The sequence below is a fragment of the Vespa crabro genome, chromosome 8 (genome assembly GCF_910589235.1).
Source record: "Vespa crabro chromosome 8, iyVesCrab1.2, whole genome shotgun sequence".
Lineage (NCBI taxonomy): Eukaryota > Metazoa > Arthropoda > Insecta > Hymenoptera > Vespidae > Vespa > Vespa crabro.
The window spans coordinates 6,168,264-6,194,524 of NC_060962.1; the positions used below are offsets into that span (position 1 = coordinate 6,168,264).

The 26,261-nt window shown below is 28.6% G+C and overlaps 1 protein-coding gene and 1 non-coding gene across 7 annotated transcripts; both read right to left on the reverse strand.

Moving 5' to 3' along the window:
- Window positions 1-67: 67 nt before the first annotated feature.
- LOC124426312 (orexin receptor type 2-like) lies at window positions 68-24,908 on the reverse strand. 6 transcript variants are annotated; one of them, XM_046967842.1, is made up of 11 exons: window positions 24,755-24,874; window positions 23,843-23,922; window positions 21,877-22,101; window positions 21,664-21,793; window positions 20,396-21,125; window positions 6,014-6,161; window positions 5,475-5,693; window positions 5,082-5,241; window positions 4,716-4,828; window positions 1,669-1,776; window positions 68-840 (listed from the first exon to the last, which is right to left on the reverse strand). In XM_046967842.1, the coding sequence occupies exons 5-11, from the start codon at window positions 20,837-20,839 to the stop codon at window positions 605-607; spliced, it is 1,428 nt and encodes a 475-aa protein (XP_046823798.1). In that variant the 5' UTR covers window positions 20,840-21,125; window positions 21,664-21,793; window positions 21,877-22,101; window positions 23,843-23,922; window positions 24,755-24,874; the 3' UTR covers window positions 68-604. The 6 variants fall into 6 exon arrangements, with proteins under 6 accessions (XP_046823798.1, XP_046823797.1, XP_046823799.1 ...); XM_046967841.1 differs by lacking the exon at window positions 23,843-23,922 and having other exon boundaries at window positions 24,755-24,908; XM_046967843.1 differs by lacking the exon at window positions 23,843-23,922 and having other exon boundaries at window positions 21,877-22,090; window positions 24,755-24,885.
- On the reverse strand, window positions 18,795-18,931 carry LOC124426398. The gene has a single exon (XR_006942717.1). It is a non-coding gene; the product is annotated as a U11 spliceosomal RNA (small nuclear RNA).
- Window positions 24,909-26,261: the final 1,353 nt, after the last annotated feature.

Here is a 26,261-nt window from a genome sequence, read left to right on the forward strand (position 1 = left end):
TTTTAAAGAGAGAGAATTCAACGTTCATTTTAAGTGCGTTTAATGTTTACAAAATAACACAATACAATTTTGATGATTTATCCTTTTATTATCAATTACGTTAAAGCTTCTCAACTTTCGTTGCTAAATACATATGTATACGTGTATATAACTTCTAAATTTTCATATTCAATTAATATCGACGGATTTAATACATGTTTCGCATGAAGTGTCAATGTATTATGTCAATGTTGATGATGATGACAATGGCGATGACGATGATTGCGTTGAAGACGACAACAATAACGATGATAATGATAATAATTATCGTGCGTGTGTGCATATAATGATATTAAGATGGGCAATATACAAAATGCAAATAAAAATAAAGCGTTTAAACCTCGTCGTATTTGATATTATCCGATATCACATATGAATTGAAAAAGAAAATTATTTATACAGGATATATCATAATTCATGATAATATATAGTGAATTAAGGAACATCCCGTATATACATTTATCATGTCAATGAGTATTGAGTTAAATAATGTTTCAAAAATTACATCTTAAAGTGTAGCGTTCATTCGTTTCCTGCTTCAACCATAATAATCACTTATTTGAATTTATTCTGATTTACCATTTGGACGTGGCTCAGTTATTGCGAATCCGCTCAGTGGTATGATCTCGGTATTTCGTTGAACATTATTATTACTATTAGTCGTGGTCTGTATTGACTTTATCGTTGCACGAGATCTCGCTGCGAAATAACTCGTGATATTAGCGATGCGAGTCGTTCTTGCTCGATTTTTATGTTTCTTGAAGCAAGGAAAGGCGCGTTTGAATTGTCTCCGAAATTTACCTATAACAGAAGAACTACGAATTATGTTTTATTAATCTGGTATATAATAATTCTAACAACAGAAAGTTTCAACAATAAAAATTTATTTATATCTAAACAAGTCCAACATATGCCGATAGCCTAAGGGTAAGCTATATGTGCAGTAATATCGATGCACATAGTTATTGGCCGTTTATAAAAAATATGATAACTTCAATATTTGACTATATGCCAATAACTGACATGCTTTAACTACTTGCTACGGTAACTTTTACAAAATAAAACTTATCTATACGCTACTAATGCATGTATATGTACATATATGTAGATTTTTTTTAATGGAAACACACACACACATGGTGTTATAATATCTAAAAAAAAAATATATATTATAACAATTTGTATATAAATAATAATTTAAATATTATTTATATAATTTTTCTTGTACGAATATATCGCAAGGTTTATAAAATGAATGTAAAAATTAAAAAAAGAAAAAAAAAATATATATATATATATATATATATGTACATTATACATCCCGTTTATACGGATATTACATGCTTCATGATTATAAAATTATAAAAGAGCTATAATATTATTATTATATATAAAAATCATTTTTTATTATTTCGAAAGGGGGCCAATAACTACTAGAATCATGTATATAGCTCACCCTCTAAGCATAATCGACTTCACGGCTGGAATTGTTCATTGCTGTTTTGTGATCCGTTCCACCAAGATTTGTTTCCATCGTGATGTCTATGGATTTCTTTGCACAGGATGGCCGTTTTACAGAGGACACAAAAGGATCACGACAACATCGGAGCGTAGAATGGTAGCCATTACCCATTCTGTAAGCGTAGTTGCTGAGCCGATGGGTCGCATGGCGACCATTCACATTGCTCGTAGGTGTACAATCTCGAAAAGTACGCCGAAATTCGTGCCGGAACTTACCTATAAAGTAAAACATCTCCTGGCACCGTTCTTTTTCCTTTTCATATTTTTTTATTTCATTAATTTTTTTATTTATTCATTTATTTCCCTTTTTTTTTGATCGTCTCCAAAATATAAAAAATAATTTTGTTTACTTTGACGAGGAGGCAAATTTACTACTCCATTAGAATATTATAATCGTTCGTTATTAAAATGTTTCAATAATTTTTGGCCGGCGAAAGTTACGTTTTTATTTCTTTTTTTCTTTTTTTTTTTTATTTTTATTTTTATTTATTTCTCAAATTTAATATTAATCTTTTTTTATTTTTCTTTTTGCTAACATGATACATAAAATGAAAGTGTATCGGTGAACCGATGGAACGTACTTGATTAGTTCGTAAAATGAGATAATTGATAAGGTAGTATTTTATTCCTCTGTCGATTCGATAAAATAATTATTATGTAACAGTGACGTAAAATGATTTCCTCTTATTCTCGAAGAACGATATATATATATATATATGAATATTGGATTATTCACGCATTTTTAAATTGATATTTTATATAAAATGATCTATGATAACAATTTATGATTTAATAATTGATTCTATAAAAATTTACATTTTTTTCATAAATGAATAATAAAAAATTAAAAAATTAAAAAATAAACGAATATTTTTTTTTTATCGGCATAATCAATCAATATTATTCCCGTTATCGAGTGAAAAATTGAAATTTATTAAAAACCACTGTTCGTTCCTAATATATTGAGTTTAGGGTGTCTTTATTTAATGAAAATTAATCGTTTTCATAAATGTACTAAGAAGATGTGAAACGACTGATATAATTAAATCATTCGTTAATATTATAATTTAAAGAAATCACGAAATCGATGCGGTTTCGTTTAATTATTCATTTTTTTTTTTTAATTTTCATTTTAAGTCTGTATAATTATATTCAAACGATATTTATTTTAAAGCCTGTCGTATTTCATATTCTCATTATAATATTTTGTAAACTGAGTTATTATTATCGGACTTAATGTTATATAACACGAAAGAGTTTATGAAACCAAAAATATTTTATACTTGTTATCACATAGTGATAATAATATATATCACATATTTCGTTTTACATATTTATAAATAGATCTTTTTAAATTTTGTCATTATTACGATATAAATTATATTTGATATTATTAAATACGTTTGATCGCTATAATTTAGAAAAATGTATAATGGTATAACAGTATCTCATAATATATGTATAATAGTATTTTACTAAAGGTAAAAATATCACATCTATCGTGAGATAAGTATTATGTATGGAAGATATATTGGATTATGTTAATATTGAGATCATCGTAAAAGGGGATGTTTTTTTTCTTCTCATTTTTTTTTTGTTTTTTTGTTTTTTTATTACGAAACGCGAAATATGGAAAAGCATGGATCACACACGCAACTTATTAAGTATACAACGGGTGATTCACTAAGTTTCTCCACGATACCCCCAGCCTAAAAAAAAAAGAAAAAAAAAATAAAATAAAAAAGCCAAGAGAATGCTTTGACGTGCGAGTGTAGAACACGAGATTGTAAATAAGAAACATAATTTATCAAGGCGTTAAGTTTCTATGTGGAAGTGACGAAGGGTGATTCAAGGTTATCCATCAAATAAAAGTATACATTGTAAAAATATCCATCGTAACAATGGGATTGAAGATATAAAAACTATTGATTAAATAAAGGTTATTAAATAAACAAGACTATACGTTTAATCTATATACACTATCATTAAGGATAGTTTCATAGAAATCCTTGTCTCATATATTTGATATAGTCCAATCGCTATACGATAACGACGGATATACAAGATTCCATAACGGAGCTATTCTAATTAATATTTATTGAAAAGTTTGATCGTACGATGTAGATATCCGTGTCAAAATTTATCTCTATATTTAAGAATTCAATGAAAATGCATTAAACGATGAACGAATAAAAATTATTTACAATCACTCGTATCTTACGATAGTACATAGATTTGAATATTATTTTTCACTTTAAATATTATTGTACGATGTTACAAGAGATCACGTATAAAGTGATAGTTCCGAATTGAAAATAAAAACTTTGCAAAAGGATATAATCCTGTAAATATCGATGAGATCAAATCTCAATCGATAATAATACGGCTTATTCATGAAATAAAAATCGTATCTCTCAACGATTCAATGAGAATCGTTGAGAGATACGAGCAAAGTTTTTCCATCTAACCCTCTTCCGTATTTTTTTATGACTTTTATATTATAGAATAATATTAATATAGATTTATCGGTATGTATCCCTTCTTTTTTTCTTTCTCTCGCTCTTTTTCTATTTTTTTCTTATTTCTTTTTTTTCTTTCTTTCTTCTCAAACAAATGGAAATTCGATGACCCAAATGATCAAACCGAACTTTATCTTCTCCTGCGTATCATGTTATTGGAAGAAACATTCGCGTGCATCCCCTTTAATAAGAAATTGTCTTACGAGGTCATCGATATCTTTCATTAAGGAAATACGCTCGGATATCGTGGAAAGAAAAAATGCCAATTAAAGACGACACCGTAAGGGAATCCATATTTTATCTTATAAAGAGGATCCACCAAGAAAAATCCATTATTTTTACGGGTCATGAGATTTTTTGTTTAAATAAGCGATGATCTACCTTTATTGGATACTCTTTGTATATATATATATATATATATATATATATATATATATATATATATATATATATATATATATATATATATATATATATATATATATATATATATATATATATATATATACCCTTATCTACGTATAAGTATATTAAATATATATAATAAATTTCTCGTTTATCAGAATTTCAGGTGATTTTGTTTAACTAAAATATTCACCGTTTAAAAAGCTTCAAGTAATAATATTATTTAATTACCGCTCATAAAATTGTATATCAAGGGATTCACTGCGCTGTTGACGTAACAAAGCCAATGAGCGAACAAGCTCACTTTAATCGACCATTCACCGGACGGTAAAAGGATGATGTATCTGTAAAAAAGAAATTAAAAAAAATATTACAAAGTTTTTCGATACATTGTGATTCGCTTAAAGCGCGTTCTTTTGAATAGAATTTACAAAATATACGATATTCTCAATGATATAGTCGAGTTTCATGATTTCTTAGCTTTTCTTTTTATTTGTTTCTCTTTCTCTTTCTCTTTCTTTCTTTCTCTTTCTCTCTCTCTCTCTCTCTCTCTCTCTCTCTCTCTCTTTCTTTCTTTTTCCGTCTCTCTCAACGTACTTTAAGATCGAGAGAAGATGCACTGGAAAATAACAAATGGCGAATGTGACAACTATGGCTATCAACATCTTTGCTGCTTTTCGTCGAGATCTCAATTGACCCTCAGGATTTCCAGCACCGGTGGAACGTATCTCACCTATTTGACAAGCTCTGCTAGTAACTGTAATATAACAACATACATATTTATATACATAGGTACAATTTATCTTTGCAAACATTATCCACGTGATAGATCATATTATTTTAATTTACATATTCGTGAAAAAAAAAAATATATATATATATATGGATAAATTTAATGTCTTATACTAATTAAAAAATTCTATATCATTTTTTCTATCTATAAACCTAATGAAATAAAGGATATATAGGATATTGTCATCTTTTACTCACGGTTATGTCCAGGAATATCGCTACGCCAAAGAACATGTACTATTTGCCAATAAGTTAAAGTCATGAAAATTAATGGAACGACATATAAAAAGGTTAACTTTATGGCCCAAAATATAGTTTGTTTTTCATGACTTAAAGAAGATTTGCATTGAGTGTAGAGTATCGTTTTTACTCTACTTTCGGATGGTACCGTGTGGAGAACTAATATATCTGGAATATCTGTATGAAATACGTATTGATTTATTGTATTATCATATAGTGAATATTATAGATATGTATATTATGTTGAGATTAATAAATCATTATCAATTTATATATTATATATATATATATATATATATTATATATATAAATATATAATAATATATAATTATTACAGAATAGTAAATATTTAATTAATATTAATGTATTAAAATTTTAATAATTCTAAAATCGTATTATATTGAAAATAATATTATTTATTATGTTAAAATAATATTGGTATTAATTAATTAATTAATATATATATATTTATATTATAATAATTATATTATTATTACCAAAAAGAAAAGATACCGTCCAGATAACAGCAATTGCTGTTTTTGCCCATCTAGTAGTCGATCTGAATCTTAAGGGATAACAAATGGCATACCATCGGTCTATCGATATGCATGTCAATGTTAAAACGCTGACGCTCACTGAGACGGTCTGTAATAGAATACAAAAGGATTTAAATTTAAATATCATTTATTTTGGTCCGTCACTGGTCGGATTCTTATATAATACTATTTTTATCTGATAAGAGGCTAAAGAATGTTGGAATAAATTGTGACGGTTGTTGGTTTAACTTACGCACGCGATGTAAAAATGAACGCAATGAACCTTATTTGCAATTGAAGAAAAGAGAAGAAGTAATTTGCTTACATTAGCATAACCATCCGTTTACTAGGCGATGCGGCATTTTCTTCCGCAGTATTAGCTCGTCAGATTCAAGTAGATATTCTCGTATAATCTAGTTCAGATTTCTTTGAAAAACGAAATATTTTCAAGTGATTGTATTTTATAGAAACTTTTATACAGGAAACTCTTGACAATGGGTAACTTGGGGCGATTTACTCGAACATTCAAAAGCACGGATTCAAAGTTTAAATACATTCAATACGGAAACTAGATTTCAAGATGATTTCTTTTCAAAATAGAAGTGAATATATTTTATCAAGTATCTTTACATAAAGATTTCATTGCAACATTACTTCTATTCTTTTTTATTATAATTTTTATTATATGAATATATAATCGCATTACAATAAATAATTTAATATTTATTTACACACACACACACACACACACACACACACACACACACACACACACACACACACACACACACACACACACACACACATATATATATATATATATATGATTACATATGATATACAATGACATATCTAACGTTGCAATATTATTACATTATAATGTAATTACATTATAATATAATAAGTATTATAATTCGATTAAATGTATACGATATTAAGTATTTGATTTATGATCTTTTAAACATAAAATTTCTTTTATTATTTATAAATATTGATATCGAAATTTTATTCTATCCCGTTATACTATCTATAAATTAAATATCACGATATTTGGAAACTAAATCGGATCATCTTATATATTTTCTTTGTCTAAGGATTTGCTTCATTATCGTAGAAATGGCATGTGACCACAAATTGAATCTACGAATATTTGTGTAAGTACCTGGTTTAGCTTGGCAAACGGTGTGACACGCGTTTGCCCACTTAATCGACTGTGGTATGGAACACAAAAGCGGTCTTAACTGTTTCCTGCACATGCTATGTTGCTTTACGTTATAACGAAAGCTACCAAAAGCCGTGCTTCTATATATGAACACACGCCCACATACACGAGCGCGCGCGCGTGAACAGGTAAATAGGCAAACACGTACAAACATATAGTTTTCTTGTCACGAGCGTTACGACAAATTATTCTTGTTTGAATGATTATTATCATTCTTCATATCTAGTTCCGCTTAAATTAATAACATTGTTACACGCGCGTAGTGTACTAACGGCACTATCCATCTTAATGAAAATTATGCAGCAATTGATGAATAAACACGGTCATATCTGATTCTCGTTGTATTGAAATAATAATTAATTAACTTAATTTTCATTAAATGTATTCAATTATTTCATGTTAATTATATGAGTTATTCCATATTTTATTGGAATATAATAATGAAAGAAAAAAAAAAAATATATATATATATATATGTGTGTGTGTATATAATTCGAATTTGTTAGATAAAACTTTGGAAATTATAACGTAATAATAACAAAAATTTATATCATTTATATTTGATAATGAGAGATAACAATCGAGTTAAGAAAATATATCCTTAAAGTATGTTAAAATATAAAGGAATTTACTTAGGTATCCCTTTAAAAGAAGAAAAAATTTCATTTGATTAAGAATCAGTTAGAGAACTAAGGAGTGGCAATTCCGAGATTGCTGTTATACGTATCCTCGCTATCGATCTTCAGAGAACACTCTGCATTCTAATAGGTACAAAAAAGAAAAAAAGAAAAAAAGAAAAAAAAACGCTCAGAGTATTTGTACAACTTTCGAGACAGTCTTTAACTTCAAGATTACGATTCTGAAAACGCAGAGAGTGCGAATACGTTTTCCTCTTTATCGAATTCTTTTACTTCCATTTTTTTCATTTCATTCGCAGAAAATTTTGTTCAGTGAAATACACGGAACAATTTGAATTATTTTTTTCCTAATCGATATAAATTATGTCTTAATAAGATTTTTTTTCAACTTTGTATTTTCGCATGTCATTCTTATAATCGTCAAGATCATTCCTCATAAAAATTCTTGATTGATAATATCAAATGACTAAATGTCAACTCAAGTACTCGTTCAATCTTGGAACATAACTAGGACGAGATACCACTTAAGATCATATTTCTTAGCGCACATAACAATTTTAATGAAAATGTTGGAAAAGAATTCAAATTGATGCCATTCAAATGCAAACTTCCTTTTTTTTTCTTCTTTTCATTTTTTTTTCTTTCTTTCTTTTTTTTTTCTTTTTTTTCCTTCTTTACAACGGTGACTCGTACGGTCTTCCATTATATTTATATATATATATATATATATATATATATATATATATATATATATATATAGAGAGAGAGAGAGAGAGAGAGAGAGAGAGAGAGAGAAAAGAAAAGAATTTTCTAAAAGTCGAATACATTTTTTAGAATAAATTCTTTTATTGACGTAATAGCACGACCGAAATAAATGTTAAAGAATAGGATAATCTGATTGAATTGTAAAACCTCCTGTATGGTACGAGTCATTCAATTTTCCACTTCGAAACTTGATTACCGTAGCCATCCCATGTTTCCTCATGGAAACAGGTGTTCAATAGCGGATAAAGGAAATTGGAGGAAAATTTCGTCTAGGTTCTTTCTATCTTTCATGAGGGTTTCTTTTTTCCTTTTTTTTGTTTTTTTTTTCTTATCTTCTAAATAGAAGAAAATAAAGATAGATTGAGATACAAAAATGTCAAACAGAAAGAAAGAAAAAAAAGAAAGAGATAGATAGATAGATAGATAGATAGAGAGAGAGAGAGAGAGAAAGAGAAAAGAATATGATCATCCCGATGATTCCTATCGTATTGTTTTTCTTCGATTAAAACGAAAAGATTAAAAACGAATTTGTGAAGTACGTAGAAAGTTTTAAAGTAACGATTTATCACGTTCTTTAGATGTTTTCATATCTTCTGGAAAGGGACAGCTAATGGCATGTTGGTCTGCTTTGTATAATTCACACGTAGCCGACTATGTTGTTTTCTGTCCGTTATTTGCTTTTTTTCTTTTCTTTTTTTTCTTTTTTTTTTTTTTCTTTTTTTTTACCTCTCTAGAGAAGGAGGAAATCCAATGTGGAACATTTTTGCGAGTGTTTGTTATCGTACACGGTGTGAAGCACGTTTCAATTAAATCAGAGTTATCTACCCGTACGCACTCGCAAATATGATGAGTTAGTCGATCCAAATTGAGTGATCAAAATCTGATGATTCGTTTCTTTTCTTTTTTCTTTTCTTTTCTTTTCTTTTCTTGTTTCTTTTCTTTTCCTTTCGTTTCTTTTCTCTTCTTCTTTCTTTTCCTTTTTATTTTTTTCTTAATATCTCTTTTCATTTCTTATTTTTTCTTTTTCCTTTTTATGTTTTTTTTTTCTTTTCTTTTGTACGTCGTTGAAATTTCGAATTCGCTATGATAATGAGAATTATTATAAATTAATGGAAAATTTTCTATCGGAAAAATAAATATACGCTCGGATAATGTCATCGATCGCGTTGAAATGAGTGCTTCTCTTGAACTCGGTCGTAAATATTTCTTTTTTTTTTTCTGAACGCTTTTAAAGAAATCGATAAATCGAATTACGTATGCATATAGAGATATACACAACTACGTGTAAACGTATATAAATGTGAGAACGTATACAAGAATGTATAGGTTGGTAAATATAATGAAACACTTAAAATGTATGAATAAATTTACTTGATTAAATCTAATCGAGTTGATTGGTAAATTTTTATTGTTCTGAATTTATTCTTCTTCTTTACTTTTCTTTTTCTTTTTTTTTTTTTCTTTTTCTTAAATAAATACGACGCACACGTTGTTTCTTGAATTTTCATAGCCATTAATTAAGCATAATATGCATGTCCATGTGTACATACACTCGATGAAGTCCGTTTGCATTGCATGATTTCATTTGCATAATTTGCGTGTCATAGTTGTTTCAGGAAACTACGGTTTTGAAATTCGTAGTATATGGAGAATAAAGTGATTAATAACCTTAGAGAATCTCCCTTGAAGTTTATGCGCAGGTACTTCCATCCATTACTATCAGGGACAAAGATATACCGAATCTATTCAAAACGAACTCGCGTAATACCTTTATGAAGATAATTGATCCGTATGATGGTCTGCGTAATCGATAATCGATTAATTGAAGACGTTACCTAACATAACCGACATGATTCTATCTATGGATATTATCGATCGTACGAATGTAATAAATCATTTTATTAATTGATAAATCGTCGATAAGTTATCCATGAATTGTCGATAATTTATCGATAAATACTTATTTCTCAGATTTTAACCTATTATTGTCGTATTAAGACCGTTCCTTCATATATATATATATATATATATAAAATTGGATAAAATAAAAATCATCTAGTTCGAGAAAGACAAGGCGATAATTGAATTTCCGTTGAACGTTCTGTTATTTTTTTTTTTTTTTTTTTTTTTTTTTTTTTTTTTTTTTACTTCGATTACCACGTAAAAGTGGTTTAAGCTTAGCAAATACTTTCTAACAGCTGTTACGCATTCGACAATCTTAATTTATAATCATAAAAATGGACGAATTTATTGAACTACTATAAACGCGATGTCTCGCGTTGTTTCTTTTTTTCTTTTTCTTTTTCTTCTTTTTCTTTTTTTTTCTTTTTGATTACTTTACAGTCAATTAAAATCGTATATTATTAAGTTCATGTTAAACAATGAAAGAATCAGGTACTAATTAAAACAATTCTTTATTCCTATAGTATTAATAAAACGATATAGTATCTATCTAATAAGATTATAATTGTACGTCGTTTTGATCAGTTCGATCTTAATCGAATGAAGATTTTAAAGGAAGAAGAAACAAAGTCGCAGAATAATGGCCGTACTCCTTGACGACAAAAAAAAAACTTACTGGAGTAGGTGAGACTCTTAATTTCTTTCTCAACCAATAACGTTGCAAGATTTTCCAATATGGCGGAACTTCTTGCTTTTATTTATTTTACGACCTTTTCCGATCGTCGACGGAACTTTCTTTTTTTTTCTTCATATGACTTTAGTTCTTTTCCTTTTTTTTCTTTTCTTTTCTTTTCTTTTCTCTTCTCTTCTTTCCTTTTTTTTTCTCTCATGGTCCAATTTTTTTTTTTATACGACTAATTTTATGCGTCCATTTTCCAAAGTAGTTATCTATATTAAAAATGAAAATTGAGATTAGGTAGATATTCCTTAAATTCGTATTGATACTCTACGTTTTTTTTTAATATTAAAAATTTTTTTTATTCGTATTAATCTCTATAATTTTCATTCGACATAAAATCGATCGATTTCCATTAAGAAAAAAAAGAAAAAAAAATAAATAAATAAATAACATAACATAAATAAAATAAAGGAAAAGAAAAAAAAATTGTTTATGGCTTCAATTTCTTGACAACAGTATACTCTATGATATAGCTGCAATGCATACTATGTTTTTCCTTAAAAATCTAGCATTTTTAGTATATCTGGTTTATTTGAAACAATTGTTTGTAAAACCAATAGAATTGAAACGTATTTGGTTATATCATTTCAAATATAAGACATCCTATATAATGTTGACACTACAAACAATTCGACAATCTGTTATCTCCTGGTTAAATAATCAAAATTCATTATGTCGAACAAATTTTAGTTAATTAAAATAAAATCATTGCTATATGATTTCCAGCTCTTATAATAATTTAATTGATCTTATTAAAATCAAATATTAAAAAAGAAAACAAATATATATATATATATATATATATATATATATATATATATCATGCAAATATCTCTATTGGAAAAATAATGATATTATTTTATGATCCTTGAAAAATAAAAAAATCTTCAAACATCATCGACTTGGGAAATGGACGACTCCATTGGGACTGTTTAATTTTGTCTTGTATCTGGATTTTTTGAAGAAATAAAATCTTTATCTTTACTATTTGTATTTATTTTGTGCAATATAAAAAGTATGTACTTCTATATTTATCATTCAAAAATATAAAAATATGCGAACATTAAAGTACCATAAAAATATAAATGAAACAAAGCAATTTGATAAATCTCGAATTATAACAATTAACGAGCTTAAGTTAGCGTTGACGAGTCTAAGCAATTAGGAAAATGTTTCATTTGCTAAAAACCATAAGGCCATAGAGACACTCGTACAAGGTTATCTTGAAAAATTTATATCCCGGCAGATCAAGCTAAGAGATAGTTTTATTCCTCGTGAAATATCATTTCGTTTTTCTGAGTGGTTACTCGATCGATTTAGTTTAGTAAAATATAGATACTAACACATGACATTTCTTTCGTCATTAGGATGATCGACCACATCTTGGAAATACATATCACAATAATGCGTTCTCTAAAAAAACATTAGATTCACTAGTTCGAACCGAGGAGATATATTCCAAAGAAAAGATGATTTCTAGGATAGAAACGTCATTTTTATCAAAATAAAATACTAGAAAAAAAATATTTCGTTAAATTTGGAATTAATCCTTACGAATTGTAGCCTTTCGTGTATCATAAGGTTGCGCGTTTGATTTAGAAGTTTCAAATATGATAAAATGCACGTTCCATGTATTTGCTACAGATAATCCCTTCAAGTTTTGTCGACATACGTATATACACTATATATAGGGTGTTTAAAAAATCGGGATACTATAGGAAAATAGAGCGATAATTATCAACCTTATTCAGCAAGTATCTATTTTTGTACATACATATATATATATATATATATATATATATATATATATATATGTATTTATCGTATTTTCCAGGATCAGAAACTTATCGATGTTCACTTTCATAAATCATATGAAATATCAGCGTTCAATGTGTATTGCGACTTCCGAGAGTTAGATACTCTTCGTTATATATAACACACACACACACACACACACACACATATATATATATATATATATATATATATATGTGTGTGTATCATATACTGCAGTTTATACATAACCAATGGTGCGATGATATATCGGCATCAAGTACCTTACTCTTCAAAAGCAGCTTTAAATCGTTTTCAAATCGAGAGATCAAGGACAATTTGAAGAATTCAAATATGTCAAGATCAGGAACGTTTTGAAGAATTCAAATATGGCGTACTACAGAACTTTTATTCACTCGTATCGTATTGTCTTCTTGCTTAGGTAGCAGAGAGTCAAATGTTGCATGTCACAAATCACGTCTAACATCTTTCGTTCCTCTCAGATACCTTACCGTTTACAGCAAATAGAAACATTAGACAAGCATTTACTCGGATGGAAAATCGAAATATTTCAATTCAACGTTTCGACGAGATTTTCATACGTTTTCCTACAATTTTTTCGATTCTTTCAATTTATCGACATTTTCATCGATAAGTTTTTCCTATAATGACGTTCGATAAAAGTCAAAAAAAAAAGTTTAAACTGTTTTTCTCCGATGAATTATCTTCCAATTAATGTCTTCGATAATGGGTTCTAATTTTATACTTTAAAGTCACGATAGATTACACAGAATTTTGAAATGACACAGCAGAATAAATGGAATTTTAGTTCTTCGTTTATTTTCCTATTTCTCTTCTTTCACATTTCAGCGATTCTTATCAACGTTCGAATGATGGATGCGTAAAGAAATTTTCGATAACTGACAGTGTCATTTTTGTCACGAATAATCAAAAATATCTTGAAAATATTCTAATGTCCTTCTACAAAATCATATTATCGTTAAATATTTACGTTCCAAGCTTTTTTCTTTCTTTAAATAATTCGAGATATGCAAGAGATTACGTTGTTCGTAAGTGATCAGCAAAATTCAAATCCTTTGTGTTTTTTATATAATTGCATTATCAGTAACACGTGATTCTAAAATTATTTTACATAAAATGTATAGATTATGAAAGAAAATTTATGATACAATTTGTAAAATATACAGTATCATTTAATATTAATTGCATATAGTATTATACTTTCTACAAAGAGGCGACGATTTATATTTTTCAACAAAAAAAAACAGAAATAAATAAATAAAAAATAAACAAACTAATGGATGGAATGATTACAAAAAAGATTAATAGCGATTCAAATAATAGCACAGGAAATCGCTCGGAGAATACACGTTATCTATATAAAGCCATACTTCGTGCACAATTCTATTATATGCAATATATATATATATATATATATATATATATATATATATATATATATATATATAGGTAGGTACGTAAGTATATATGTAAATGTATTTGGTGTAGCGATATAACATAGCTTCTGGTTTTAGATATGTATATCCAAATTTCGCATTTATTCACGTAGATAAAATGTATGCGTACGTGCTCGTAGCATATCCTTTTTTTACATTTAAAAAATGATAAACAAGAATGCTCGATAACTTTATCACTAAATGTAATAACTTTCCTAGTTACTTTTCAGTACTTTCCACTGTGATTGGCATATATTAATTTTTTAAACGCTTTTATATAAACAATTTTGTATCTGTAAGTGTATATATATATATATATATATATATATATATGTATAAAAGAAGAAACAAAAAATAATACGAAAATAAAAGCATTGAAATCTCTGTTGAATCTGTTCTTTTATGATTTATCTCTCCGTTACCTTCAGAACTTGTATGAATTTCACTCATGTAATTTTGGTCACGCATTGCTTCGTAATGTGATAGAGAGTTTATTGTTTCAACGTGATACGCCCTAAGGTTAGAACTTTCGTTGATTCTATGGCCCAGAAACAAGACTTATGACCGACATGAAAGGCATTGTAAGGTTGTAACCAATGATGGTGCGTGTACACTCATACATACGTACGTACGTATATACGTATGCACGTGCGTGCGTGCGCATTTATTGAATGTACACACTTACACACATCGATGGAATCGGGGTTAGAAATGCGCAGCTTGTATCTAAATGTGACAATGTACGCGCATGCATATGCAGAAGCTTGATAAACCGGTCGAATAATATTTCTGTGAACAATACCATTGAAAGCTCTCATCGTACAACCTATAGGACCAATACATAGGAAGGTTCTGCGTCTAAACAGGCAATCGACTTTATGTGCCTTGATCCAATAGAGACGTTCCGCTAGCTAACAGGTCAAACTTCATCACAGCTTTACCCGAGACACTCTTGGACACCATTTAATTACCTCTACCTCTGACGATGTCTCATTTGCTATCGTCTTTGTCCATCCCCAAAAGGGACTTTAATTATTGAAGGTAAAGTTACTATCGCGATTGTAACTTCACTTTATGGTCTATTCAATTTTTATATATATATATATATTTTTTTTTTCTCTCTCTCTCTCTTTTTTCTTCTTTTATAAATTTTACGGCAAACGTACGATGTACGAAATAATTTTTTTTTCGATCCATGATAATTACGTTACAACGAGATGCGATCTATAATAAAAAAAAAAAAAAAAAAAAAAAAAAAAAAATGCGAATGTTTTCGTAATATTATAGATTCAAAAGTCATGATTACGATTAGAGAATATTTTTAATTTTTAAAAATTATCGTAGCCCCTTTTCACGCTTCGATAGTTAATAATACATTTAATGTTTGAACGTTTTTAAATTTTATTAGGTCGATTATATGCGGAGCTTAATATTTTTCAAATCTTTTATTCTCGGGGGACACGAATCTTTCACAATTATAATTTTATGAAAGAATTTAACAATGGGTAATAAAATGTGTTCATATAACGCTAAATTAATGTTTAATGTAAATTCGATATTAGATAATCCAGTGCGCATGTCGCAGTTAATTCGCATGCTCCCTTAAAGAAATCGTTATAAACGATTTTCGTCCTTCTCATATTCGTTGGAATTAATCAAATAACTTCTGAATCTACACCCAAGTTGTAATGTATTCATCCAGAGGGTACGACAATCGTTCTATTATCGCTTGCGATTCTTAAACATGAATTGACATTCTACGTACATTTTTCTCACTCTGCTAAACATATTACGAGCCACTGAACGAAATAATGTCAAATATGAAGAAGATTCGATTTTTGTTTGCTAAATTTATTTGAATAAGCGAAACGAAATCATTTCGCATTACGCGTTAACATTTTTCTTATAAAATTGCGATAATAGAAAAATAGTAACCTAGATTAGATCAATTCTTGTTTCTCTTATTTTTTTTTCGTTTCCCTAATTTTTCTCTCTGTCTAATTTTTTTTAGAGTTGCTTTATTTATTTAAAAAAAAAAAAAAAAAAAAAAAAAAAAAAAAGAGAAAAAGAAAAAATAAAAAAATCTTACGAATCCATCGCTTTCGTGAAAATATTTTCAAAGTTTCATTATTATTTATATGATATATTTTAAATATCGTTTGTTTGTTTCTTCTTTTTTTTTTTTTTTTTTGATAAAATTAAAAATGTTATTTACTTTGAAAAATGAATTTTGTTTAATTGGCGAGACAACTAGTCTCCATTTAACGTCAAGCTTGTCGATTATAGAGGTAAACTAATTTTTCATCCTTTCGATGGAAGAATTTTAATATAAGCTCACGCGATATATAAGAAAAAAAATTCTACAATAACCTATCGTAATTAGTTAAAGAGGAACGTTTGAAGACCGTGTCTTTTAAGCACGCTCGAAATAACACATTCTTCGTGTTAAAATCTATGCTCTGGAGGATCGCATAAAATGTCGTATTTACAATTAGTAGCACGTAAAACGTACTAATCAATGCCGTTATTATCAGCGAGATAGGAGTGAATTTTTTTAACGGCAGATAATTCATTTATTGCGTTCCATTCTTCATGAAAAACAAATCACAGAGAGTCCTTTGCGGAGATCATGAAATTATTTACATAATTTCAATTAAGTACCTTAGTTCTTTGTAAGAAAATTTGTTGATGATGTCCGATCGAATTATAATGGACTTTCTTTGATTTCAAACTTGCATATGATAAGTATTATAAGTGCATGCGAGTCGGTATTATTACACTTTTGTTTTATATTCCAGGACGACGATAAATTTATACGAGGCTACGATACAAGAATTCAAAATGACACGTCAGATGAATATTTGTGATGTACTTATACATACAAAGTATGTATATATGTGTATGTATATATATATATATTTATATATATAAATATATATTATATAAATATATATTATATAAATATATATATATATATATATATATATATATATATATCGAAATTTCAAACACGAACGCGATAGTTTAATCGAGTTTTACTTTACCTTTTTACTTTGTAACAATGAATGATATAGACATATTATCTTTAAATTAATCGAAAGGACCGAGATTACTTTTGTCTCTTATTTCTCGATATTTCCCAATTCTTTTTTTTTTGTAAGAATTTGTATAAGATATTATAAAAATATGAAGAGTTTTAGCTTCCTTCTTTTCCTCTCTCTCTTTCAAAATAATTTTTAATGACTATAAAAAAATTGTTGTCGTTTAATTAATTCTTATTAGTCAAATCTATGTATTCTTGGGGAAAATTACTATTAAAACTGAAAACAAAATTTTTTAAGTGGCCTATGAATAATTAATACTAGGTTTACGGACGTTTCTTATATGCCTATCTTTACGCGTTACCCGTCAATTTTTCGGGTAAACGAAAATACTCATTTTTTTAAAAAAATTGATGTATTCAAGTTAAGTCTGAATTGAACAATTTTAGGCTTTACGTTTAAATAAATTATTAATAAGTAAAAAGACTTTTTTTTTTAATTATCAGGGAAATGATAACATATTACGTAAACCTGCATCGGGGCTTTCGTTGGAAATAATTGTTCATCTATCGATATGTTTTCATATGGCTTATAACAAGCCTGGCTATTACTTATATATCTGTTCTGATCTCGCTTCATATGCACCCCGGACATATAAAAGTCCTTAAAAACTACGTAACTCAGCAACTATGATTGTCCAGTCTTTTTTTAAAACTCGATGTGCCTCCGTTTCAGTGCAATTTTTTATGTATTCCATTATGTATCTGTCAATTATTAATTCGAAAGTACTAGTTACCCAACCCAACATAATGTTTTTTGGTGTAGTCATTAGGCCCTGCAATATCCTTGAATATCATACGAACGGGCGTCCTATCTCCAGATTCATCTGCGCTCAGTTTTATCCACTGTGTCCCGAAACTGCAATTTCAATTTCACCCATTATATTTTGAGATGTGCTTGGAATGCTCGTCCTCTCATCCTCGGAATCAGAACTAAAAAGAATACGTCAGAATACTAAAAGAATACGAAAAGATGGGTCCCATAAACCTAGTGTTAATAAATATAACAACAGCTTTATCTTTTTGATTTCTTATAAGAATTACAAACAAACAGTTATAATAAAATTCTACAACAACTTTCTTCTCTTTTTTTGAATATGATTTCTCATTGTATATTATTTATTCGGAGGTGTCGGTGCTTATAAATGGCAGCCAACAACCCCACAGTTACAAAAATTACGTGCTGGGTATGTCTTGATAGCCATACCCCGCCGATCCGAAAAACAAAGCGACGCGCTATTGAAGTAGCGAGCACCCTTTTTAATCAGACACATTCAACGCAAAACTTTATATATGATTTTAATCATGGAATCGCAAGCGAGAAAGGGTATTAACATTTCGAGCCATCTGTCGACCCGATATCGAACTAAATAATATACGCGCCAATTGAAGTACGAGCGCATATATTCTGAAAAGTTAAATTAAGCTTTAGATATTGCGTATAATATGTTTAAGGACTAATTCATTTTATACATTCAGTTTATTTATTATACGACAATATTATGAAAATTTTTTAATTCATTTGAGTTAAAGAATAGAATAATAATACGATATTCATCAAATTTGAATTGTAATTCATAATTATCGATTAACGACGATATTATAAATTCCCACGAGTTTCCTATATAGACATATAACAATTTATCTACTGACAGTGAAATTCTCGAATAATTATCCAAAACGTAAAACTAGAAATGTTCACATAACATGAATATATACATACGTATGTACGTATATATGTGTGCGACATGTAATACCGACACGCGAGTTAAAACAATGCTCGAAGAACGAACGTGTTGAACAAAGAATTGGTTCAGTGCACGTCGGTGCTGGTAAAGAATTTTCGTTCAGACCGTTTTAATTATGCAAGTAATTTATCTCTTACTTTATAGTACATCTCAAATATTCCCTCGGTTCTTTTCAATATTAATGATGTATGAATTTTTGATATCATATAACATATATATATATATATTATTATTATTATTATTATTATTATTATTATATTTGCGAATGTTTTAATTCTGCAATATGATTCGTTAATGAACCACGTGACTCTTATATGAAGTCACGTGACACCAACGAGGCATCATGGACGCTGACAATATGGACGCTGACAGTACGAGCGTTCTTTAAACGAAAATAAAAGAAAGAAAAAAAAAAGAAAAAATCGCGGGGAGAGATATTAAACGAAGGAGAGATTTGTTTCAAATGAGATTATACCTGCTGAGTAAATCTCTCTTTATCTCTATCTCTTTCTTTCTTTCTTTCTCGTTGGAAATATACGGATAGTCGATAGTCTTTTGTCGTCAAGGTAATTTAAAACTATAATTTCACGGTCGTTCGCTTCAGAATTTTATTCGATTCAGTTTTGTTACTCACAAAGTTACTATCCTCTTATACTTTGTACATTCATTTCCTCAGCTCCTTTAAAGTTAATAGCTTATCCGATGGATCTTATGATTTCAGAAAAATTCTATGGACACTTTCTGCTTGTTGATAAATTTAACGTTTACACTTTATCCTCGGTGAGAAATTATAAATGAATATTCTATGAATGTTTATTCCCTTTAGCAATCCGTTTCTTGGATCGTCTAATTAAATTTATATTAAATATCGAGGTGTTTAAAATCTTAAAAATTTTAACATTAAAAATAAACTAACATTACAGACTAATGCTAATTTTAATATTTAATGTTTGGCATTATTTATCATCGATCTCTTACCTGAAGATACGGTATAGCTTTGCAAAGTCCCCAACCAAGGAACCATGTCTCCGTTACATCCCAAAGTACGCTAGACGGCAAGCATATTAGAATAACCAGAAGATCGGCCACAGCGAGATTGACGATGAAATAATTAGTAACTGTCTTCATTGAGTGATTCCGACAAACCGCCAAACAGACCAGAGAATTACCAACTAGGCCAGTGATGAAAATGATGCTATGCAGAGTTATCATGACCCAATCGGTGAAGTTCGGAAATATATCTTCGTACATAATCTCAAGGTACTCTTCGTCTGGTATGCAAGCGATATTTGTGCAATTGTTCACACTCACAAAATTTAAACTTTCCGTTATCGAAATGTATTCCGATTCATCCGTGGTGTCCGTCAAAAATGGCACAGAAAATAGGAAACACACGAGAACGAACACTTGTAAACGATTCATTTTTCTTAGGATATTAATTCTGTTTTCCTTACTTTTTTTCTTCTTTTTTTTTTCCTTTCCTTTTTTTATTATTTCTTTTTTTAAATAAGTATCCTTCTTAACAAGTAGATAAGTAGTCGTTAGAATAAATTATTCTTTGCAAATTTCGAGATATTACACATAACCCGGAACATTGCCGAAGGGCAACCTTACAGATCGAAAAAGTAAGTGAGCCAACCAACGTTTATCTCGACGCTTACGTCTTCTTCTCGAATGAAGTATATATATTGGTGGAATCCCTCGTGTGCTATAAATCGAATATGAGAACATGAGCTCAAGGGTCTTGCATAAAGAATGTTGGAAATAACGTAGAAGTACATATATATACTTCTGTACATATACATATAAATATACATTTGTACATATATATATATATATATATATATATATATATATATATATATATATATACACAAAATTACGGATATGAAGATGTACTGGTTGATGGTACTCATAATTATATTTTGCAAATCAACTTAAGATATAAAACTACTAAATAATATAAGATAGTTGTCTATATATTTCTGTTATGGTAACATCGTTGCCTTTTTTTTTCTTTTTTATTTATAAAATTATTTCTATCCGCGGTGTTAATAAAAATAAACATGCAAGATTAAAACTTGATGACTTTTTTGTATTTTCCAATGAATTCTATCAACCTGCAGAATTTTTCTATGAAATTATCTATAAAATATCATGATATATCTATCATATATCAATCTTCTGTAGAATATTTCTATGAAATATCATGATATATTTATCATGAATCATTATTTTATACTTACTCTTTCTTCGATGTCGTCAGACAACATGTCAATTTTGTAATATTTTTGGAACGTAAAAAAGTTTTTCCACGTTCTTCGGCGATCATCCGTAAACAGAATCTTTCCTCGATTTCCTTGATGTCGAAGTTACCTGGCGCAAAATTTTTCTCCTTTTTTTTTCATCGCTCTGACATATTTGAAAAATGTTAACCTCTGGTTTAGAATCTGGCTTACCTCTTTCAACGTTTCCGTAGATATTAAATTTACTATGCACTTTATTCTATACGAAATTGTCTCTTTCCACTAGATTCACAAGATGCACTAGCATTCACAATCAGATTACTTTCGATAGTCTCATTAATGAAGTTTGGATCGAATATATAAATTGAATTAAGCACGTACACCTTTACTTCGTGATAATTCATTCAATTGGGCATTAAAGGCCATCCTAGATATTCACTTCGTATTTAAATAGAAAAACATTATCTTACGTTAGATATATATTATTTCGAATTTTTATATTTATCTTTGAATTGGTCAAAAATTGAAATGTTAGAATTTTATTATTATTGGTCAACCCGATAAATACCGTATAACCTACCCTGGAGAAAAATCTTCAATAGAAAAAAAAAAAAAAAAAAAAAACAAAAAAGAAAGTGCAAAAATTTATTCTTTCGTAACATTTAATATTGCAGTAACGGTGAATACTGGTAATAATTTTTTTCCTCCTACGGGATTAGCTTAAGTCATTCGTAATCCTGTTATCTGCTTACCGAATAAATTAAAAAATAAATTAGCCGATTCGGAATTTCATATCGTAAAAATTGATATCATTTAATTTGATCTTAAACGGATCTCATATTCAATTTTATTAAGCTATGTGATGTCGCCATCGAAAAGTCAAAAGGCATAGGAAAAGGATCTTGTAAAATGATCAAACATAAACAAGCTTAGTCTTGTGATACAATTTAAACGCTTATTTTTCATTTTGAAGCATTAACTTCCTAACGAAGCTGTGGTTCTTGCTCGAAACTAATTCCAGAAAGTCTTTACAAGCGCAATGCAACCTGTTAATCAATATGGCACGCATAGAAAATAAAGAAAAATGATATGCGATAAACAACGAATAACATGAGTAGGTGGTACTCTTTCTATATTTTCTAGAGTCATAAGTTCTTTATACTGAATATACATCTACGGAGAAAAAAAGAAAGGAAAAAAAGAAGTAAGTTTTACAACAAGTTAAAATACATGATAAACGTCAATAAATTTGTTATGAATTTTTAAATTCGATATTTATGATGTATCTACATGATACATTCTAAATAATAAATTTTCATTAAAAAGTTTTCACATAAATTTGATCATTATGATAAATTTTATTATTATCCTACTATGAAAAATAATATTAATATTAATTTGAAGATAGTATTAATGATAATATAATATTAATATTAGTATTATTTTTAAAATATATTCATTTCGCAGAAAAATTACGACAAAAATTTGTTGACCAATGAAAAATGCCAATGGTTTTGGATTAGCTTAATCTCGCTTTAGTTATGGTACATTCTATTATGCTGACGATACAAAGATACTTGTTTTTCGTAGAAAACACGAATGATACTTTACGCTTACGTTTCTATCTCGCTCTCTCTCTCTCTCTCTCTCTCTCTCACACACACACACACACACACACTTACTATATCTCCGAATGAGTTAACGCTTTTTAAGAGCAATAGTGCGAGCATATTAAATCTAATTAGAAAATAAATATCCTTTACAATCTACGTCGTTGTACGCATGAAGCGAAAGCAAAAAGCTCTGTGTGCGTTCTAACGTCGTCTATTCTCGTTTAAAAAAAAAAAAAAAAAAAGAAAAGAAAAAAAACTTTGTCGTTAAATGTTGAATTAACTTTTCCAAGTGATCGTTAAAACGTCGATACCGGAGAATGCAATAACTTGTTTCTTCTTGTTTAACGCCGGCTGAATAATTATCCGTTTTTACAAAGAAATAATAAACTTATGAAAAATATGAAACATTTTTCTTATACTTTTCTAATAATAATAATATCAAATCAAATGAATCCTAAATTAAAAGCGCATATATAGATGCCTTTTAAAAATTATAATACATTATTCGTATCTTGATTTGTCCTTCTTTTTATTTCTTTTATTTTAATTATTCAAAGAAATACTACCATTAAAGAGACGCCAGAATTACTCTTTTCACAACTTAAAAAACGAATTCACACAAAAGTTCTAATTACGAGGGGATAGACTTTTGAAATATTCATAAGAGCTTTTTAATTATTAAACTTGAAAAATTTTCTTCAAGGAAAAATAAGAGAGAGAGAGAGAGAGAGAGAGAGAGAGAGAGAGAGAGAGAGAGAGAGAGAGAGAGAGAGAGAGAGAGAGAGAGAGAGAAAATGAGCTATCCTTTCTTATAATTTCAAGTTACACGAGATACGTTCAGACAACTTTTCTGTTTACTTCTATTTCCCTTTTTTTTTTTTTAAATTATTTGTAATTACGAAGCTCTTCGTCATTACATGCACATCAATGAACGTCCTAGCTTATTTTAAAAATCCTTTCACAAACGTCTCATAATTTACTTCTCATTTTTATTGCTCCTACTACTAATTACATTTCGAAACGTTTTTTTTCTTATTTATTTGTTTTTTTTTTAAATAAAATTGTCAACTTGCTATTCCATCATATCTCGTAATTTTTTTTTTAACTATAAATTTACACACACATACATACATACATACGTACATACATACATACATACGTACATACATACATGCATACATACATACATACATACATACATACATACATATATATATGTGTGTTATCAAATACTTGTTCGCCGATAATTAAACAACAAAACAAACTCTTTATATTCGTCCGCTACGAACATTTAAAAAAAATTTGTATGAAAATAATTCCGAACTCGTTTGTTCACTCTTGTCATACGTATTTCTTTTCATTCAAACGCGACAATTAAAAAATAATAAATAATTGAAATTAAGAAAATTCTTTTTGACTATTTAATCGACATTAATTATTTCTTTCATATCTTTTTTAATTATTAATTCATAACTTACTTCCCAAGAGAAAAGAAAAGGAAAAACAAATCTCTCTCTAGCACATGATAGCTGTGATGATAGAAGAAAAGAGAGGAAGAGACACGAACGCGACGACGGACTATGCGAAACTGAGGTTACCGTCGTTTTGACGAGCAACGTAGGTATACACCACTCGCGAGCCACGCCGTCTCCGTGCGTTATTCGCTTCAAGAAACCTCGATTTCTCGGCTCTGATAAACTCGTAATATCTCTCGTTCATAGTTTACGTATACATACATATATATATACATACATACATGCATACATACATATATCTATATATATATGTATATATATATACCTATATACTTTTTTCGTTACCTTATACGATACAACCACACATCTCTTTTTTTTTCACAAACCTCACTATTCTCGTTTGCAGATTCGTTTTACAGTGATAATATATCTTTGAAGTAGTTGCGCAGTTAGAACATCTTTCTTCTTTTTTCCCCTTTTCTTTCGGGATTTTCAAACATTTCACTACGACTTTCTTTTCCTTTTTGCTTTTTTTTCCTTTTTTTTTTTAGAAACCTTTTTCTTGTTCTCTCTCTCTCTCTCTCTCTCTCTCTCTCTCTCTCATTCTCTTCTTTTATTGTGTCACCTATTCTACGCGTTAAAGTATAAAGCAGATTATGCAGATCTTTGGAAATAATAAGGAAAAAAATTTTTTTTAATTAAAAAAAACAAGAGAAAAAAATAGCAAATATAAAAGATGAATGAAATGGAAAATCCTTAATATATTTAAATGAAGAAAGCATACGTCGCGTACGTGAAAAGAAAAAAGAAGAATTGCTAATTATTTAACATTCATGAATTCCTTATTTACCTTCTTTCTTCCAAAGATTCGAAAAAGTTTTCAAGATGCAAAAAAGGTGCACAGTGGATGGTTGCAATTACAGGGTAGAGTAATTAAATTTTGCATTTATATGTACGGAACTTTCTCAAGGATCAATATATACGTACAAAAAAGTTCTTTATACCGTAAGAAATAAGGAATTTTTTTTATTGGCGTTAATTTAAAAAAAAGAAAAGAAAAAAAAGAGAGAGAGAAAATAAACAATTAGCAATACTCACATATTTCTCTGATAATTATTAAAATTAATAATTCTCGAATAATTAGAAAAATTAGCAATTGAAACAATGAGATTCCAACTTTTAAATCTTCCAAATTTTTTCGCGAAAATAATAAAAAAAAAACGTATAATAATTATTCTTTTATGATACGACATTCTCGATTTTTCCCTTTTATTTATTTATCTTTTTCTCCTGCCTCTTTAGAAATCTAACTCTTTTCTCATTCTGTCATTCACAATAAGAAATCGATCCATCAATCATAGCTTTATAAAGCTTTCACGCGAGAAAATCTTTTCTGATAGCCGATCCATTATTGTAACTTTACCTTATCGTCGTAAATTCATCCGAGAGGACATAATCTAGTCATCCTTCGACACAAAGAGATCCACCCTATCTTATCCTTTTGATATAG

Excerpts from the sequence above, each read along its gene's own strand:
- LOC124426312 (XM_046967841.1), bottom strand. The coding sequence starts at position 20,839 with ATGAATCGTTTACAAGTGTTCGTTCTCGTGTGTTTCCTATTTTCTGTG. Across the intron at positions 5,242-5,474 it reads CGATATTCCTGGACATAACC|TTACTAGCAGAGCTTGTCAA; the intron begins GTGAGTAAAAGA and ends GTTATATTACAG. Across the intron at positions 841-1,668 it reads CAACTACGCTTACAGAATGG|GTAAATTTCGGAGACAATTC; the intron begins GTAATGGCTACC and ends CTTCTGTTATAG.